This window comes from Plectropomus leopardus, chromosome 21, assembly GCF_008729295.1.
Source record: "Plectropomus leopardus isolate mb chromosome 21, YSFRI_Pleo_2.0, whole genome shotgun sequence".
NCBI lineage: Eukaryota > Metazoa > Chordata > Actinopteri > Perciformes > Serranidae > Plectropomus > Plectropomus leopardus.
Window position 1 is genome coordinate 20,223,811 of NC_056483.1, and position 18,521 is coordinate 20,242,331.

General features: G+C 40.7%; 1 protein-coding gene across 1 annotated transcript in view; it reads right to left on the bottom strand.

Moving 5' to 3' along the window:
* Positions 1-1,772: 1,772 nt before the first annotated feature.
* The window catches only part of mkxa (mohawk homeobox a), a 32,659-nt gene continuing 15,910 nt past the window's right edge, over positions 1,773-18,521 (bottom strand). The window contains exons 6-7 of the mRNA XM_042510547.1: positions 4,432-4,465; positions 1,773-4,305 (exon numbers count right to left, since the gene is read on the bottom strand). Of these exons, the coding sequence (XP_042366481.1) occupies positions 4,098-4,305; positions 4,432-4,465 (242 nt within the window). The 3' untranslated portion in view covers positions 1,773-4,097. The remainder of the gene's footprint in view (positions 4,306-4,431; positions 4,466-18,521) is intronic.

Here is an 18,521-nt window from a genome sequence, read left to right on the forward strand (position 1 = left end):
GTTGTGACTGACAATGGAACCACAGGACGAAGGGCCATCCAACACTGGGCAGCATTTACAGTTTGTGGCGTTCGCTGCTACCAGCTTTGGAACAGCTGCTGTCAACATCTTTATTCCCGTCTCTCAAATGACTTCTTGCAATCTTGTTTTCTCCTTCAGTACTTCAGTATCTTTCTCGTTCTAAACGTAAGATGGGTCTCAGGTCTGTGGCAGAGCTCAGCGGTGGCATGGTAGAGCCATTAACACACAGGAAAGAGAACTGAGCCCTGAGGAAAGGGACACACCTAGGATGTATGAGACATAAATTCAGTCTTCCCCTGGCCTCCCTCAGATGCCTCAGACACTGCACAAAGGCTCGGTTGTCTATTGACGCTATCATACTGTATCCACAATACCACAAGAGTTCAAATTATATGTACAGACTTCTCTAGGTATCCACATCATGACGGCGGATATAGAAAACCCAAACTTTACGAAATCTTTATTTAAAGGCATTTATCTCTTGCTGCTGCTGCCCTCGTGAACTCCTGAGAAACAGATTTCGATCTGATCCCGGGTCAAACAAATAAAGTGAAACGCCCAACATCCTTCTAAAGGTAGCAAAAATACACAGAAGATAGCAAACGCTGGGGCTCAGACCACTAATGTGTGGTGTGTGGTTGATGCAGATCACTGCTGTATACATTCGGCTCTTCCAATGGTTTGTCATGATTAGTTTGTTTAGCTCTTAAAAACCACTCCGCCTTGTGTGTCATAAACAAACATCTCCTATACTGCGATCAGTGTCGAGCGGTGGCCCATGATTAGAATTAAGACTTCAGCCTGGTGACAATAACAAAAGAAAACTAAAAGTGCCTCAACAGACCAGAATTTGTGTTCTTTCTTTCCTTCTCCTTTCAAATTATAAATACATTGACACCTCACCATAAAACGTGAGGCTATTAAGAGATGAATGGCCAAGTCACAAGTGTAATATTTATCTTTAAAGCTGAACTAATTGACTTTCTATATTAACAATAAATCAGATAATTAAATGTTAAATGTATTGCTCATATTTACAAACCCACAGAGAATTATCTCCCAAATCTACGATTCCTCCCAGAGTTTCAGAATCCTTTAGCTATTTGTTCTGATATGCGGTGTGATAATTAACTGTTTTGGTTAGAGTCTCACAAATATTTAAGTTGCACACCACCTGGCCAGCACCAAACAACAGATAGACAGCAGAAACTAGTAAACAAAGAGGAGCAATTAGCAGCCAAAGTGCCAGACATGTTTCCAAGAAGTTGATAGAGACCAAAACAGAGCTAAAAGGAGCGTGACTGATGGACTCACAAATGTCAGGAGGACATAAACACCACTTCAAATAAACGCTGTTTCTCCATATCTAGGGGCAACCCCTTGGCGTATGATATCAACACCAAAGGGACCCTTCTATGAGAAGCACCAGGCTTTCAACTAAATCCAATGTAAAACCAACATCAGATAATGTACAAAATAAAACATGTTAACCATCTATAAGATGGCATTATGTCAATATATGTCTTTTTTTGTGTTTACAGCTTCTTTTGCTGTCCCCATGTGGCTTTAAACTTTAAAAAGTAAATACATGAATAAATTAAATTAAATAAAACAAAACAAAATTAACATTAAAACACAAGATCCTTTTCATTTCATTCAGAGGTTTATTCATTCATTATTTGCTTTGACCAAGTAACAACTGTTTTTATAAAAGAAATTTTACATGAGAGCAACTCGGACAATACAAGGAGATATGCATTTGGTCATTGGATTGAAAATCCAGTCTCTATCAAAACAAACAAAAAAAAAATCTCAATTTATATAACTTAACAATAAAAAAACAAACTATGGTCACCACTTTGTTTTTACAAAGTCCGCAATAATAATTTATAGGCTTTAATACATACCGTTGCTTTCCATTTGTCAGCATGGTTGTGAAAGCAGGGCTTGTGCTGGAGAAAGGCATGTACAGTACCAAAGTCTCGGCCGTGGAAACCCTTTTGTTAGAACTGGTGTCGTCGTTGGGGAGTGACTGCCGGTAGGAACAACAAAGGCTGCTCTGTTGTTTCTGAAGCCTCCTTCACTCGCTCTTTCTCTTCCCAGCAAGCAGGTATCGTGTGAGGTGTGAGGGTCGCGAGTGGTCCAGAGGTTCAGAGGTGCAATTGGAAACACAAGGAGTGGGCCCGGCACTACCCCGCAGCTACCCAGCCTGGATCAGGTGTATAAAAAACACATGTGGGAGCCCACAGCCCCCACTGCATAAGCAAATAGTGCCTGGGGATTGGCTAGTGCGATTGATTTCATTATACCTCCATAGGCACGCTAACTGGAATAATATAGGGTTGTCCTTCTTTTTTTTTTTACTTCTTTTAACCATAATGTAAAAACACCATAAGTTCTCAATGGAGACTGTGTTTTCTGATTGAAAACCAAGAACTGTAAGTGCAGCTTTTTTTTCTAACAGTTTGCACATTCAAGACATAAAAAAGGTCAAAAAGTCACTTTGTGCAGCTTCACTCCCTCTCAAAGTCCTTGACCATAAGCACAGTATGGGCTGTCAAAAAAATAAAAACGGCACAATTTATGAAGGAGTGTACATTTTGACACACATAAACAGTACCTTAAAGATATACATAAAATTAAAAAGTCAGCAAAGGGAGCCAACTTTAGTTTCTCCCATAAGTCCAACTCGATTTCCCCCAGTTTGTGAACTTGGCATCATTCGCCGCAAACGTTTATAACATATGCACTTTCTAGAAAAGAGACACTTTCCATTGGATGACGAAAGACACTCTTAATGCGGTACGGTTAAGCGAAACCGAGTACTGATCAAAAACAAAACGACCACACATATACAGACTGACAGTAACACTTTGAACACTTGCTTGGCCGACAAATAGATAATACTGAAATGTACTTTTGAAGACAAACAAACAGGGGAAAAAAAAGCAAAGGGGAGAAAGTCAAACTTTTAAGTCTATCCTCTGGCTTCTTGTAAACAGCAATTTGAATGTAATGCTAAACAGCTGAGAGGGCTGAGGATCAAAAGGCTGGGGGAGCTCGTAGTGCTTTTTTTTTTTCATTCACTCCGGACTATCTTGTTCTGAGCACAAACATGTGAAAAGGCAACACTGTCCACATAAAACACTGATATGCAAAGCGAAAACATCCCTTTTAGGTCATGTCAGTCTTCTGTCGGAACAGATTACTGTATTGAAGCAGATCTGTGTGTCACTTCGTGGGTGAACGTGACTTCATCTGGGTCCAGCTGAGCGTTTGTGCACATTTCAGCAACTAAAAGCCACGATAAGAAAGGAATCCTTCGCTGGGTGATGAAATCCAAGGCCGACATGTTGACATGGTGCGCTGTTTATCCATCTGCTGCTCACGTTAGGGCAACTTATCTCCAACGTTTTTTGTTGGCCTGACAGCAGCAAGAGGCTGACTGAGACAAAACAGTGTTCGGTTTACAGTCAAAATGAACACTCCAGTCGAAATAAGCACGATGCCTTCAGGGAATTACTGCTGAAAATATTCTACGATGCTATTTAAGTTCATCAGTGCCTCAGATGGTGAGCTCATTCAGACCTTAAGGCACAGGCTGTTCTGGGGGAGTTTTCATTCGCGAGGCAAATCCTGAATCTTGACACTTAGTATAAAGAGGCACCTCAATATCTGTACTTTGCATTGACCACAGTCAGCGAGTTATTCATCTAAATAACAAAAGGCACTTTCGGCAAAATACAAATTTCGTAGCATTAAAAAAAGGAGAAATAAAAAAAAAAATCATCAAAAATAAGTTAACAATACAAAAGTGTCTTGCTTTCGGAAATACTGCAGTGAAACTCAACATTTGTCTGTCAACCCAGCAAAGAATATGATGGTCAAGGCCTCTTTTGCACTTTTTTAGACACCAATAAAAAAGTTTTTGTTCCACGCTTCCTCGCCTCAAACATCAACCCCCTCCCTATAGTTCTTTTTTCACTGCTGAGGGAGTCTATTTGGACTCGGGCGAGTTTGCTGAAACAGGAATGTTTTGCTGGTTTGCATAGAGAGTTGGGAGGATGACGTCAGGGTTAATATTTTTGCATCAGCGGCACTTTAACAGTCTTGATCTCTGCTATATGGGACGACTTCTGGATGATGCAGCTGGTGGTCCCGGAGGCGCTGTCCTTCCCCTGCGCCAAGTTGGTCAAGGCCATGGCGGCGTTGATCTCCCTCCAGTACGTCTCGTCTTTGCCCTTCACCTTTTCCTTCTGCGCAACTCCGACGCCACTGCTGCCACTGATGATCAGAGGAACACGCAATCATGCACGGCAAAGGACAAAACAGAGTTACAGGTCAAGTTCAGCTTGTAATGAGGGAAAATAGATTGAAATTGATCTGTAAGGTAAAGGAAAGTCCACTCACTTGTCACATTTACTTGATCCATGGTCTGTGGTTTCTGAAAGTACAAGAAGAAAAAAAAGGTTAGTTTTGCAGAGTTCTTCGGGGTCAATGAGGATTTATTGAAATCTAGCTGAACATACAGGCTCGGGATGTGTGTGCGTGGTTCTGTGTGAGGTCTGTACTGTAAGCGTACACCCTGTCCTGTGCAAACATGTGTTGCTCTGTTTTCTCTCTTTACTCAGATGCTGGACAAAAAAGACGTTTTGCAAGAAGCCGTCAAGAAACAAGGTGACTAATAGGATCGAGTTGAAAGATGTTTCTTATGAGTCATAAACTCCATTCCCTAATATTTTGTTCGAAAACAAATGGGCCCCGGCCAGCGTAATTGAGTTGTCTGAGGAAATCAGATTGAAAATGACTGAGCGTAAAAGATTTGAGTGGGAATGAAAAGGCAGCAAGTGAGTCAGTGAGAGAAAGATGGATGTCTGCTTGCTTCTTTTTTTCTCCTCAAATGGGAGCAATCTCTATCTCATATGTAAAACATTAGTGGGGAATAGCGAAGTCATTAAACAATGAAACCAAACTTCTCTTCAGGGCAACCAGTGTGTTTACTTCAGCATGCTGCTCATTCGGAGAGAAAGACCATGTGCACGTCGGCGTGTGTGTGTGGGTTAATTTGTGTTTGCGCTGAACCTGTCTTCTGTCTCGGGTCCAGCTCTAGGTAGGGTTTTTGCCCAGCAGTGAATATGATGACACAGGCTTGGCGTTTCATGAGGCATTAAAAGAGAGCAGAGCATCTGGATTTCCTAGCCGTGCAGCCTCCAGGCGCTCTCTTAAAGTAAACTAAACAAACAGCTAAGGCCCTTTGAGCTTTTAAGAAGTTCAGTCGTGACCAGGTATAGATGACTGGCTGACCTAGGAACGCTCAAAAGAGTTCGTCTTAACTAGGTCCTTCTTCCTGATGTCCCAGTAGGGATAACCAGTCCCTTGCAGCATCCACGCCACATTCCCCTGTAAAACAAATGTCTAAACCTGCCATTTTTACAAGCCCTTCCTTTCGCCACCATCACCACAGTGCAATAGTCGACGGGCGTTCCTGATTGTTCCCTCCTGCTAATGAAAATCTGCACCCGTCATTTTCGCTGGAATTTCGTCCCCTTGATTGTTACACTGGAAAAAGGTTGTGCGAGGACATTGTGTTTTGGGGTTTAGCATCGTCGCAGACAGCCACAAAGACGGAGAGCCAAAACTCAAAACTCGGAGCACAAGATTTAACCGTTCTGCTCTGTCACCTCTAACCTCGCCAAAACCCTTCATAGACTTTCCAAAGATGTGGATCCAGCGTTCAGGCTTGTTGAAGCTGCCATAAGTGCCTAATTATTCCCAACGCCCTGCTCTGTTCTTCACTTGTTCTCCAAAAATGTTCCCGTGTAGCATGACCCGCGCTGACTGTACCGGGTTTGAAAGACCTCGGGCTAATATGGGCCTGATTATGAAATTTCCTGTAGTTTTCCCGTTCGTTCTGTAATAGGTGTATTCCACTGAGAGAGATGGACTTCACTCTAAGCATTTTTCTCCTGTTGATGATTCTTAGACAGAAGAAGAATGTGTGTGCACGTGTGAGAGGGAGATGAGGACATGATAACCCAGAAAGTACAAACCACAGAGTTAGATTTGAGGTTTTAGTGCGTCAAAGCGTTCCAACAAAATCCTCACATTCTCGTCTGGCCACAACTCCCCGCTGTCCTATCTTTGCCTCGGCCTTTATCTTGCTTCATCAGCGAGTCCCTTTCCCCCTTTATTGATATTCCTCAGGTCCCTCGTCCTCTGTCCTCCACTTGCTACAGCGATTTGCTGTAATACCCCCTGATCCAGGTACTGACCATTCTTCTGCAGCCCAGCCAAAACAAATGCAATGTTTCCCGTCTATGTTTTAATAAGGGGTGACTCTGTGCTATGTCAGGAATAAGCACCCCGTCCACTTTTTCAAAAGCTGTTTTTGAAAGCTGTTATCCATCTTGTCTTCGTCTCCTATGTTTTCTTATCCTCTATGTTTCAGCCATTTTTCAAACTTATATATTTAGCAGGTGTGTTTTGGCCTAAATAGTGAATATCTCTGAAAGTGTCCTCTCTGCACTCTCCATCTCCTCTCTTGATTGTTCCCAGTGCTCGGAAGCACATCGGTCCTGAGTAAAAATATGCACCATTCTCCATAATCACAGCTCTGTAATTACAGGCCAATTACACTGTTTTCATGTGTTGTTTACGCTCCCCCCAGAATATATTAGCTCAGTGTTTACTGCCATGGTGCTCGGCGCATGGATTGGTTGGTGACAGCGGCAAGAGGGTCAACAGCAGGGACATCAAAGACAAACAACATGCAGAAGAAAGTGTCTCTTTGTGTGTTGTGAAGTCACTGTGGGCTGACATGTGCAGTGTGCGAGTCTTTCCATCCACAGCTTTAAGTGTTTCCAGTGTGTGTGTGAGGCAACCTCTGTCCAGATGCTCTGTTCAGAACGTACAAAACTGTGTTTTTGAGCCCACCCAGACCCTATGGACCCCCCCCCCCCCCCACCCCACCTTATAGTCCTTCCTGCCCCTGCCATTGGGAGCCCTGGACCCCAGGATCTGGAAATGCACCACTGCATACAAAAACTCAATTTCCAAAGCTCTGTGCCTAAAACATTTAAAACTCAGATTTTTAAAAACAAGAGCAGAGCCAACGACTCGATAAATCGGCAATAAATCACGGAGAGCCTTTTATTATTTTATCATCCTTTTTTCCTTGTTTTTTCTAGTTTTTTTCTTTCTTTACTACTTTGCTACTGAATGCTCGGTCCACTTTGCTGTTGCCTTTGGGCTCCACTGACAGTGGGGTTTCACGGACCGCCAAAGGGGAAAGCTAAGAAGTTTGATGGTTTCTGGCGTCATTCTGGAAGTCCAAAAATACTAGCTCACTTAACATCACCGCGGGGTAATGGAGGGAGAGCAATAAGAGGGCAAAAAAAAGGAGAAAAAATGGACTCGTTTGAAGAAAACTGGGTGAAAATGAGAGAAAACAAGCGGGGGCTGACAAATTAGAAAGGGAATGAGGTTACACCTGTTAAGACGACTGCGGAGGAGAGTGGTCGACTATCATCATTACCATCTGGTGCTGTTGTTAGCAACATACAACAATAAACAAGGCAGGCCCTGTTGCACAAACCAAGGGCTGGGCTGAATTAGCCAGACAAATAAACACACACACACACACGCACACACACATTTTATATGACATTTACATTTCAGGCTTTCAGTTGGTGGTCTTATCCAAAGTGACTTAGAATAAGCGTCAAGTCTTAGGCCACCAAAAATCACATGTTGCCTAAAATAAGTGTTCAGTGGCTTTACAATGTTCCCATGACCATAAAACAAGAAAATAAAGTGTTTAAAAGATCAGAGCACATTAGAGGAAGGACGGGACTTTAAAGGGGTAGTTTTACATTTAAAGGTAATTTGCTTTCTTCCTGAGGATTTAATCAGAAGAGTGATACTAGCTATATCTCAGACTGGCATTAATATTTTTAATCTTTTTTTTTGTTTTTTTTATATCAGTGTGAAAGTTTGTTGAGCTTGATGTAGTTTACATGATGCACAATTCTTGCAACTTGTGCTGTTGTACCCACATTTTTGACTGTGCTTATTGGAAGTCACTTTGAATAACAGCATCAGCTAAATAAATTCAATATAATGTAACATAGTTTGTCCAGTTTAGTTATACTGAACTAAACTTAAGCTGTTTGCTAAATAAATGTAATATAAGCGTGACATTTTTTGTTTAGTCTAGTTAAACTAAACTTTGTTAAGTTAAAATGAACTAAAACTGTCAGCTGAATAAATGTAACATAAATGTAACATAGTCTAGTTACTAGTTTGTTTGGTGTTTTTTTTTTGTGGCGCTCTCATGAGCTACTAATGTCTGTTATTACAACAACAAAGTTCCATACTTGGATCATAAGAAGACAACTAAGCTGACTCCATCTGCCAATGAATGCCATGACATGTGGTTGAAACTACAGAAAAATCTAGTTAGGTTGAAGGGTAAGTTTGGTAGTTTTTAACCTGGACCCTTTTTTCTGTGTTTTGTGTCTAAGAGATAACTGTTTTTTTAAAATTAGTCTGGTACTGAGAGAGTGCTACAGCCAACAGCAGCGAAACAAGCTGCAATCTAACCACTTGGGCGTGTTTTCAGCATCAACGTATGTCCATTAAAAGCTCTCGTTTTGCAGCTGGCAGGTTTAAATTGTTATTCTAAGTATCTGACAATTTATGGAAAGGATGCTTACAGAGGTAGACCAGTGAATAAGAGTAAGATCCCACTATTTATTTAAAAAGGAGTCTGGTTACTGTGAAACCAAAATGATCTCACTCTAAAACAAAAAGGTCTATCTCTGTAGGGATCCTTTCCATAATGCTATCAAATACTTATAATAAAATTTGAGCCTGTCAGTGGCAAAAACAAGCACTATAAAAGGATTTAAATGAACAGTGTGAACATACCCTGAGTGATGACATTACAACCTGTTTCCTGCTCCATACTGAACCAATTTCACAAAGTGTTGTTCCCATTAGTCACTTAGACACAAACATATGGGGAAATCAAGTCTAGAGTAAAAAATACCAATCATTCCCTTTCAAAAGAAAAATTTCAAAAGTGGATAAAAGTTGGTTTCTCCTAAGTTGCTCTTTAAAAAAGGTTTAGAAGTTGTAACTTGTTGTTTTACTAATGATTATTAACTAATTAACTTATACCTTATTGATCCATTAGTAAGAGCAACACCTAGGTTGCCAGGTGGGGAAAAAACTGGTTTGATGATGAGCCATTAATGATCATTGTGTCAATGTTAATATTTCTATTAAACCATAAAGCCTGCATATTAATAAAGTATTTAATAAAGTTGTCAGCGACTGTAAAAAGTTACAATTGTATAAATCAAATCCATCAAGCCTGCAGCTGTAAATGTTAAAAAATACTTAACTGGATGAACACCAAGCAGAGAGTGTTTTTTTTAACCACCTGGCAACTCAAAAGTTGTTCTGAAAAATAGCTTAAATGAGTGATCTAGAAAATGTTAAAAAGAGCTATTATAAATTCACTAAAGCAATTAGTTTTAACAAATATCCCGATTAAAGAAAAGTTAAAGAAAGAGGAATCAAACTGTGTCACTGGGAAGGAGGTGAAATGCATTTACTTTGACCGGAATGAGAAGATTATTCCACCACTGGAGAAAGACAGATAGTTGGAAACACACACATACAAGCACACACACGCAAATCCAAACTCAATTGTTGAAGTAAGGAAATGAGCTAAGCCGATTTCCTCCAAAGCACCTGATGAGAACCAGAGTGGCGTTGCAGACTCGACAATCTGCTCGCTGCTGACCTGAACAACCACAGAACAGGTCAGCATGAGAACGGATCATGTCGTTACGCGGCTCCTTTGATTGCTCAGGCGGGCCAGCAGAGGTCTGAGGATGATTCAGGACTTACTGTCACCACAGGAGAGTCATAACTCCGCACTAGCCAGAAAATGTTTCATCTCGCAGCCGCACTTTACCTCCAGCAATGCCTGCGTCATGAAAATCACCAGATACAAAGTCACATCCAAATTACTGAATGTGCAGACATGTGACTGCGTTGACCTCTTACTTTTAGCCAAATGTTTTTGGTTCTGACCAAAAAAGAAATGACTAACGCTTCAGGCGACTTATGGAGACGTCTTTAGATGCTATCTTTGATTTGACACCAGCCCAAGCCACAGGGTCTTGAGCACGAGGTGCGACACAGAGCTTCCAGATCTATTACTTTAACGATCCGTGCTTTTTATAATGTCAAGAAGAGTCTGTAAATGAAGTTAGAGATGCCTTGGCACTCCACTACCTTACACTCTGCCAATGCTACTTTTATATTAGCCCTCCAGCCATGTCTCTCCCTTTCTCTTTCTGTCTCTACGGGTGGCGAAGGAGTCTGAGGCTCCAAAGAACCAAACTGTCAGTTCCACTCACTAAGCCAAAGACATCATACACGGCGTGAATTTAATGCCTTCTCCTTTTGCCCTGACAACACTTTCATCACTTAAAAAATATTGAATAATTAGCTCTTACACTATTAAACAGAACATACACACAGTGACAGAGCCAGACAGATACTGAGCCACTGCCCAAAAATGACTCTCCCATCCGCTGCCTTTCTTTTTCTGTGTTGCTTTTTTTCCATGTCTGCCCGGCAGATGACACACTGCTGTATTTGAGTGTGTGTGTTTGTGTGTGTGGCTGCGGTCAGGGCAGATAACCAAGATCCAGCAATGAGGATTACGCTTTGTGTCTTCTTTCTAGATGGAGAAATAATAACAGTGTTTCAGATGTTAAAGCACTGCCAGGTTGTCATTGTGTTTACGAGTGCCAGTAAACAGAGTGTAATCAGGGCCCCCGTAAATCAGCCAAAATGAGGAGAGCGTCTCGACGAAGAAGTAAATACGTTGTCATGGCGAGTGTCTTCTCCTTTGTGTGTGCGCACGAACTGCCAGGGTGTCACGGACAAACAAAAAAAGCAACCAACTGGCTCATCACGAGGAATCTGGGATTGGGATTTGGCGTGACAACAGATGATCGCATGAAAACGATCATCACAAATGACTGAAACGAAGATAGCATCTGAGGATCCCCCCGCTCATACTCCAAATGCCGACCTCATGACAACAAGGACGCACCGCTGGAGCAACGACACCGCTGATGATGAACAGATGTCAGCAGTGCTTTGACATAACAGGTACAAGAGAGACAAACTCTTGACTCTTCCCAGTCGAGTCGTCTCATCACAGGTTTCCCAGTAACATCCTCTGGGGATAAACAGTTGTTGTTTGCGGTACACAAGACACACACATTAGGGAGAAAAAAAATCCGAAACCACGGGTAAACATTATTCAGATTTTTAAGTGTTTTCATGTGCCCAAAAATATCCTTTTTTTTCGGGAGCTGGAGGCCAAATGATATGTTTGAGCTGCACTCACTGCATCATTATGTTGCAATTCTTCGCAGTGGTAGGTTGAATTGCCCACTCACACTCTTGGGGGATTTCTGAGCGTGCGTGTGTCCTCTCTATGTCACACCTCTGCTCTCTCATTAAACCTCTCTCGGCTCTCTTCTATCCCGTGGGAAACACAATGGCAGCCCATTGTTCTAGACGCGGCTTTTAAAATGGAAACAATTTGTGTTTTATACAGAGCGGGGCAGTGCGGCTCAGTTTCCCTGACTAGGCAGGCAGCTGTGAATCTGATGACCCGATTGTGTGTGTGTGTCTAAAAGCCTTGGCGTGCTGATGATTTAAAAACGATCAGGTTTAGAGGGCTCATTATTCTGCGCTCTTCCAGTTCTATGTTAGGGAGGTTGCGTATAAACAGTGTCTGTTCCGATGTTTGTCTGTTAACACTTCTCCGCAGGATGACGGCTAGAATGAACACTGTCTCAGTCTGGTGCTGTCTTCTCTGTTTGTCTCGCACCCAGCCTCTGTTTAGTGGTCGGAAGCCAATATCCCATCTTCCAGTGACAGAGGTTCACCATCAGGGTTTTTTTTTTCTCCTCCTTTCTCTCCCTCTCTGTGTTTTTATCCACCTTTCCATTCACATGAAGCTGAACCGCAGCTTAATGCCAGGATTATACCTCACCTCTGCCAACTCCCAGTCGTTCCCACCGTTGGAGCGGCCACACCCTGCAGGACACTTCACAGCCTCTCATATACATCACTGAGGACTCCACATCATCGAGACACACTGCTAAAAGACTTAAAGCCTCACTCCAGTGTATTTTGGCGTTTTTATGATATTTAATATTTTTCTGAGTCATGTCCTGACAATGTTGATTAGTTACGCTGTTCGCTGAAAATACAAATAACAGTTTTTATTACAATTTTGCACTCGAAGTTTAAAGAAGGTTATTGCTAAAACAGGAAGATGACATATGACTATGGCAGACGACGTATGAGCAGCAAAACTGAACATCATTGTGAGCTAGCTAGTCTTATTTTATTGTTTTAAAGCTACATTAAAGATGTCACGGACGCAGACCATTTGCACAGCTAATGTGCTGCGAAATATATCTTTTTATTGGTGACTCCTAGAGCACACACATAGTGTAGGAGTGTGTTAGTCACAGGCAAAACAAGACAGTGACCTTATATTCTGGGATTATGTGGGATTGTTTTTTCAGTTTTTGGACCCACCCAGGTCCAAAAACCTATGAAACTTTTTCGCCAAGTTTTTGTCAAATGGGTAAGTTAAAGGAGCAGTTTTAGGAAGATTTAGGGGGATTTAGTGGCATCTAGTGGTGACAATTGCAGATTGCAACCAGCTGAAACTTCTCCAGATTAGAATTTCTTCAGTATTCATTGTTCAGGTTTTACGCTGGAGCCAAAATATCAGCAGAGGTCTCTTCCTCTACAATATAAACAGGTCAGGTAAGTAAAACTTGAATATAAAGTGAATAAAGTAGTTTCATAATGCAAAACAGAGTTTTTTTTATGCTGCACATCACAGAGGGGCTGCTACCTATGGTGGCCAATGTGAAAACACAAACGGACCTATCTAGAGGCAGTTTTGGTCCGTTCTAGGCTACTGTAGAAACATGGTGGTGCAACATGGCAATCTCAACAGTCAAGTGCCAGCTCCATGTGTAGATATAAATGGCTCGTTCTTGGGTAACGTAAACACAACAATTCGTATTTTCGGATTGTTATACACACAAAAACATGAACATAATTTTTAATTTATTCTATTTCTGCCAATATATCCCCCTAAATCCTACACAATGCACCTCGAACATCCTCAAATTATAGTAGGCTATGTAAAGGAATAAAGTTACTAAGCAACCACCAGCTGCAGTTGCAGCACACTGGCAAAAAAATGCCCCAAAGACTCCAAGTCGATGCAACGGTACAGTAGGGCTCAAAGGTAATTAAGAACAGACAGGAAATATTGATTTAAACTGAGGGTATTTTATAAACTTGTTCCTGGTGTTAAAAAAAACTTGCAAACAAACAAGTTGCCCATATCAACTGTCAGTTATAAAATGAAGCTAAGCATTAGTCATTCAGAAGTAACTTATATTTGAATGACCTCTACTGTTCATGCTATCACTTAAACAGGTCTGCTAGAAAGGCAGTCTGGTGATGAATTATACCCCCCATCCTCATGCTGAAAAAGATCGTAACCCAAAAAACACTTGTTTGAGTGGGGGCTTTAAGAGCAGGCTAATGTTATGCTTTTATTTTGACACATGCATTTACCATGCAGGGTGGTATCATCTGTGCACATATGCATAGCTGTATGTGTAATCCCTTTAGTAAAATTACAAATTATATTTGAAAGTCATGTTTGCAATCTGTTTCAAGAAAGCAGAGCCTATAGTACACACACACCAACACATATGCATACTTACACATACACTTACACATACTTATACTGTGTGTTCAAGGCTGTTAATCTTATTATATACCTAATCCTTACCCTTTGCATCACCTATGGTTATTTGCAATTTACAATAAATCCTCATTCTAGCCTGACTTTGAAGGCTCAATTCACCCAAATTTTGGAACAACCCATTTTCAACATAAGCCTAGTGATATATAGCTGTCAAATTTTTAATTTGTGGTGCTCACAGCATTGAAGAAAATGAAACAACAATAACTCCCTCTAAAGAAACAGTGACTCATTACTCTGTTCCAAATGGTGCCACGAGTTATGTGAATTTCCTTTTTTTTTAAGTGCAGTTTCACCACAACATTCACATGCACTACATATTCAGATGCCTTCAAAATCAAGAGAAAAAAGCATCTATGACAAATATGCCAGAATGACTCGTCTGCAAAAGTTATCAGCTGCAAAACTTAAAGCAACTAAAAGAGACAAAAAAAAAACAAACAAAAAAAAAACACATAGCTTGATGTTGTGTGTGTTTTTGTTCTTTAAAGAAGCCAATCTACTTATGGAAGAAATACAATGAACCATTAGGATGCTTCCTCGTACTTCATTGTTTATTGAGTTTAGTATTTATCTGAAAATCTGCACAGCAGCTTGGCAAAAAACTGCTAACTTCTTTTTTTTTTCAAAACAATTGAGATTAAGCTATTTAGTTTTAAGACGTTTGGAGCCACTGGTTCCCTGTTCCAACTACCAGAGAAAACAGTTGGCAGTGAGGGCTCTGGATAATCCAGCATAACGGGGACACAGGGTTTTGGAAAAACATCTTGCTGTTAAGTTATTTAAATGAAAAATTTAAATACTCTGAGGAGCACAAATAAAACCCAAATCACCTCTATTGCACTGGAAGAGGTTTCCAGAGTGGATATTAAAAGTAGAACTATCTACATGGCCAGACACATCTTGGGGTAAGTGCAAAAATATGAACGATATATGAAATAATGTGAGCTTTAATTTCACATCAGTTTAACCCTTTGAAACCTGAGCACATTAGTTTAATTTCTATCTAAAACATGGAAAGAAGGTAGTGAGCAACTTAAAAACACATGGCTCAAAAAGCTGTGATTAGAATAAAAAAGTAGCAATGAGAATAGCAATAGAGTAGAAACAGAATTAGTACTTGAGAATAAGAAAAAAGTTAAAAAAAAAAAAAAAAGAAAAAAAAATTACCTGAAAATAAGCACCAAAAAAAAGTTAAAAACAATACCAAATGAGAACATTACCCAAAAAAGTGCAGTCTTTTCAAAATGAATATAGTTTTCTGGACATTTTCTGTAGTTTTATTTTTTTATTATTATTATTTCAGGTAATTTTTTCCCACCTTTTTCATCACCACAATTTTGGGGATATTTCTTGCCAAGTTGGTCATTGCATTTTCCTGTTTTTGAAACAATTCAAAACAATTTGCTCAGGTTTCAAAGGGTTAAACAGCTTGTGGAACTTATCTAAATGCAGCATAACGCTGATACTCAACCAGGTCTTTAAGAGTTAATTGTTCTAAGGCAACCTCTAAATCTAAGTCCTATTCCTAAAACAGCTCCACAATAAAGTGAGGTCTGGTCAGCTGTCCGCACACACACAGAATTCCCTCCTCTCCCTATCTCTGTGAAAAGAAAGACAACCGCACACACACACACACATGCTCACTCTCATTTCTTCCAACCACGGTCTCTGTGTCTCTTAGTCACTGCCACCACGCTGTCTTTCTTCTCCCAACAGGCCGCTGCTGGAGAAACTCAACTCTAGATCTGGATGGAACAAGTGCCTCCCTCTCCCTCCTCTCATCCCTTCCACACACTGATTCCTAAAGCCCAACCTGAACCCAGTGAGTCTTGGCAAAAGCGTCTGTCTTGGAACAACATCCCCAACCCCCCTCCTCTCTCTGTCTTCCCTTTCTCCTTTCCTATGAAACTGTGGAAAGAGAAAATCGTAGCCAGTCCATCCACATCTCTGGATTCCTCAGATGAGGAGTCCTCATCCATCACTGTCCAGGAGTGGCTCATTGTCACAGAGCCGCCCCGCATCGAGCATTGTCTTTCCTGTTGCTCTGTGGCCTACAGTAAATTACACCGCCGTTCATCAGTCAGCGAACATCACATCGGGGTCCTAAATCACACACACAACAGCCACCATCCCTCAACAACACTGCTGTATAAATCATCACAACGGGGCTTCTCTTCGGCAGGGAAACAAGAGAGACATTAATGGTAAAGGAAATCCAGTTAAGTGTATCTTATTAGTCAAAAAAAAACAAAAAAAAACAGCCATGATAGAAATCTGTTTTTATCAGGAACAACCATCACATCTTTCTACCTCTCTACCTCAAGACAAGAAATCCAAACATTCCTTTTTTTTCCACATTAAGAATACTTTTCTTCCATTCACCTGGACGACTCCAGCGCTCCTTAAGTGCCACTAAACTCTCCAGGAATCAATAACTGTCTGGCACTTGCTGTGACCTAATTCTAAAAAGGCCCTCAGGATCTCAGCGGCTGCCGTCAAACACTGCTGTTTTCGTTGAACGTATTTCGAAGAAAACTATGTGTTGAACAACACATGACTTGACAAATAAGTCCTTCTAATACTGTAAAATAAAGGTGACTGCTGCTTTGTACAGTTTGACCAAGAATGTCTGGTTGATGCATTTTGCAATAAATTGTAGTAAAAGACAAAAAAAATAATAGTTATTAGGTAATTTTGCCAGTTTTTAACTTTTCACAATCTATTTTTCCAATACTTTCGCTAATCAAATATAACTAATGCCCTACCTGTACTTTGTATTTAGTGCTTATTAGCAAATAAGCTATCAAAATGCTTATATGTTAAATTAAGATGATTTTAAAGTGAAATCTTGTTCTAATCTCACACACTGGACCTTCAAAAATTTGAAGTTGAAAATTAAACCCTGGATTTATGCATTTGTTTTTGTCATGCAGGCATATGCAAGAGCACACAATTTAATCAATTAAATGTTTTTTTTGTTTATTTATTTATTTATTTTGTTTTTTTAACAAGATCTGGTTGGTGTCTTCAGGGCAGTCGGAAATTTAAAAAACCTAAAGTTTCTGTCAATGAAACACAATGTTGTTTTAGCATTTTTTAAACAAAACAAACTTTTCATAATGTGCAGCAGGTTTTTGGGGTTCAGAGCGATAAATACAAAATACAACAATTTAAAGTTGTGTGTCTCTCCCTTTATCCAAAACAAAAAGCAAAACTGCTTTTCGTTTTTGTTTTTTTTTTGGTTTGTTTTCCATTTTTTGGGGGGGCATGCCTCCCCCATGTTGCACCACCCCTCCCCCCTAATAAATAAACAACAGTCCCTAAATATTAGCATGTTAGCAGTGACAATCAAATTCTTTTAGTGTACACCAGCATTTTGCTAGTACTGCTGTACAGAACTGCTGTAACCTCTTTGTGTGTTAAAATATTGACGGACTAATGTGTAGCCTAAAAAAATAAAGATTCCATTTAAAATTGCTTTTCAGTTATGTAAGCAGCATGACTTTTCATTTTGCGCCACCATGAGGCTGTTTTGAAATGAAATGTCTCTGCAGCTGTTGGACGGATTTAGCCATGAAAATTTGGTGCACAAGTTTATGTGTACCATTGAATCAATTGTAATAACTTTGGTGACTTTTAATACTGACATCATGGAATCAAAATTTGTCCATTAATATGGCCAAATATCTGCAAAACTACTGACATTCCTGGCTGCCTTGTGTGTAGCGTACATTGTGTTAAGTGCTGATTAGCTAATGTCAGCATCCCAAACTAATTCGGTTAACATTATCTGCTGGACATCAGCATTTTAACATTTTCATTCTGAGCATTTCTGCATGCCAACAACAGCATTTAGCTCACAGAGCCATGATGCTGTGGACTCAGAAAAATGTCCATTAACTTAATTTAATAGATGCTCTTTCGAAAGAGGCACATGAAAATCAAATTATTGGAAACTTGCTGGTGGCCATTGACTTGCTTTCAGCTATCGGTACTTTTCCACATCAATAGAAGCTTTGGCAAGCGCTCTACATTCACCATCAGGCTTCTGTACTCAGCTGTAACCAGAGTCCATAAAGGAGAGAACCTGAGAAAATGTACCGGTGTCAACCTCGTGTAAAATGTCTGACCGAGATCTCTCCGTCTCCGTCCGCAGAAACGTTTGGAGCTATTTGGCGCATAATGATCTATATGATATCGGACGGGGCGAAATCTGGTACGGGGGGAGAAGAAAAACATTGAGCCAGATTCCTGCCATTTAATATCCCATTAAAGGGTAATTTGGCATGAAACCCCTGGCATGTGTGATGGAATTCTACTGCTCCTTGTGTTCAATGAAATTCCCCACAGGCTTTGGCCTGTAGGTGTGTGTGCGTGTGGGTGTTTGTACTGGATGTGTGTGCTTGTATGAGGCCGCTGAATGGTACATGACTCTGTGTGTGTGTGTGTGCGCGCGCAAGTGTGTGAGCCCTTTCAAGCCAGCAGAAGTGTAGTTTTCCACTGGGGTAAATCTACACTCTCCATCTCCTGCCACGTCTGACTGCCCTCTGTAGTCACAGATAACACTGTGGGCTCAGGCTGCGGCCACAACAGCCAA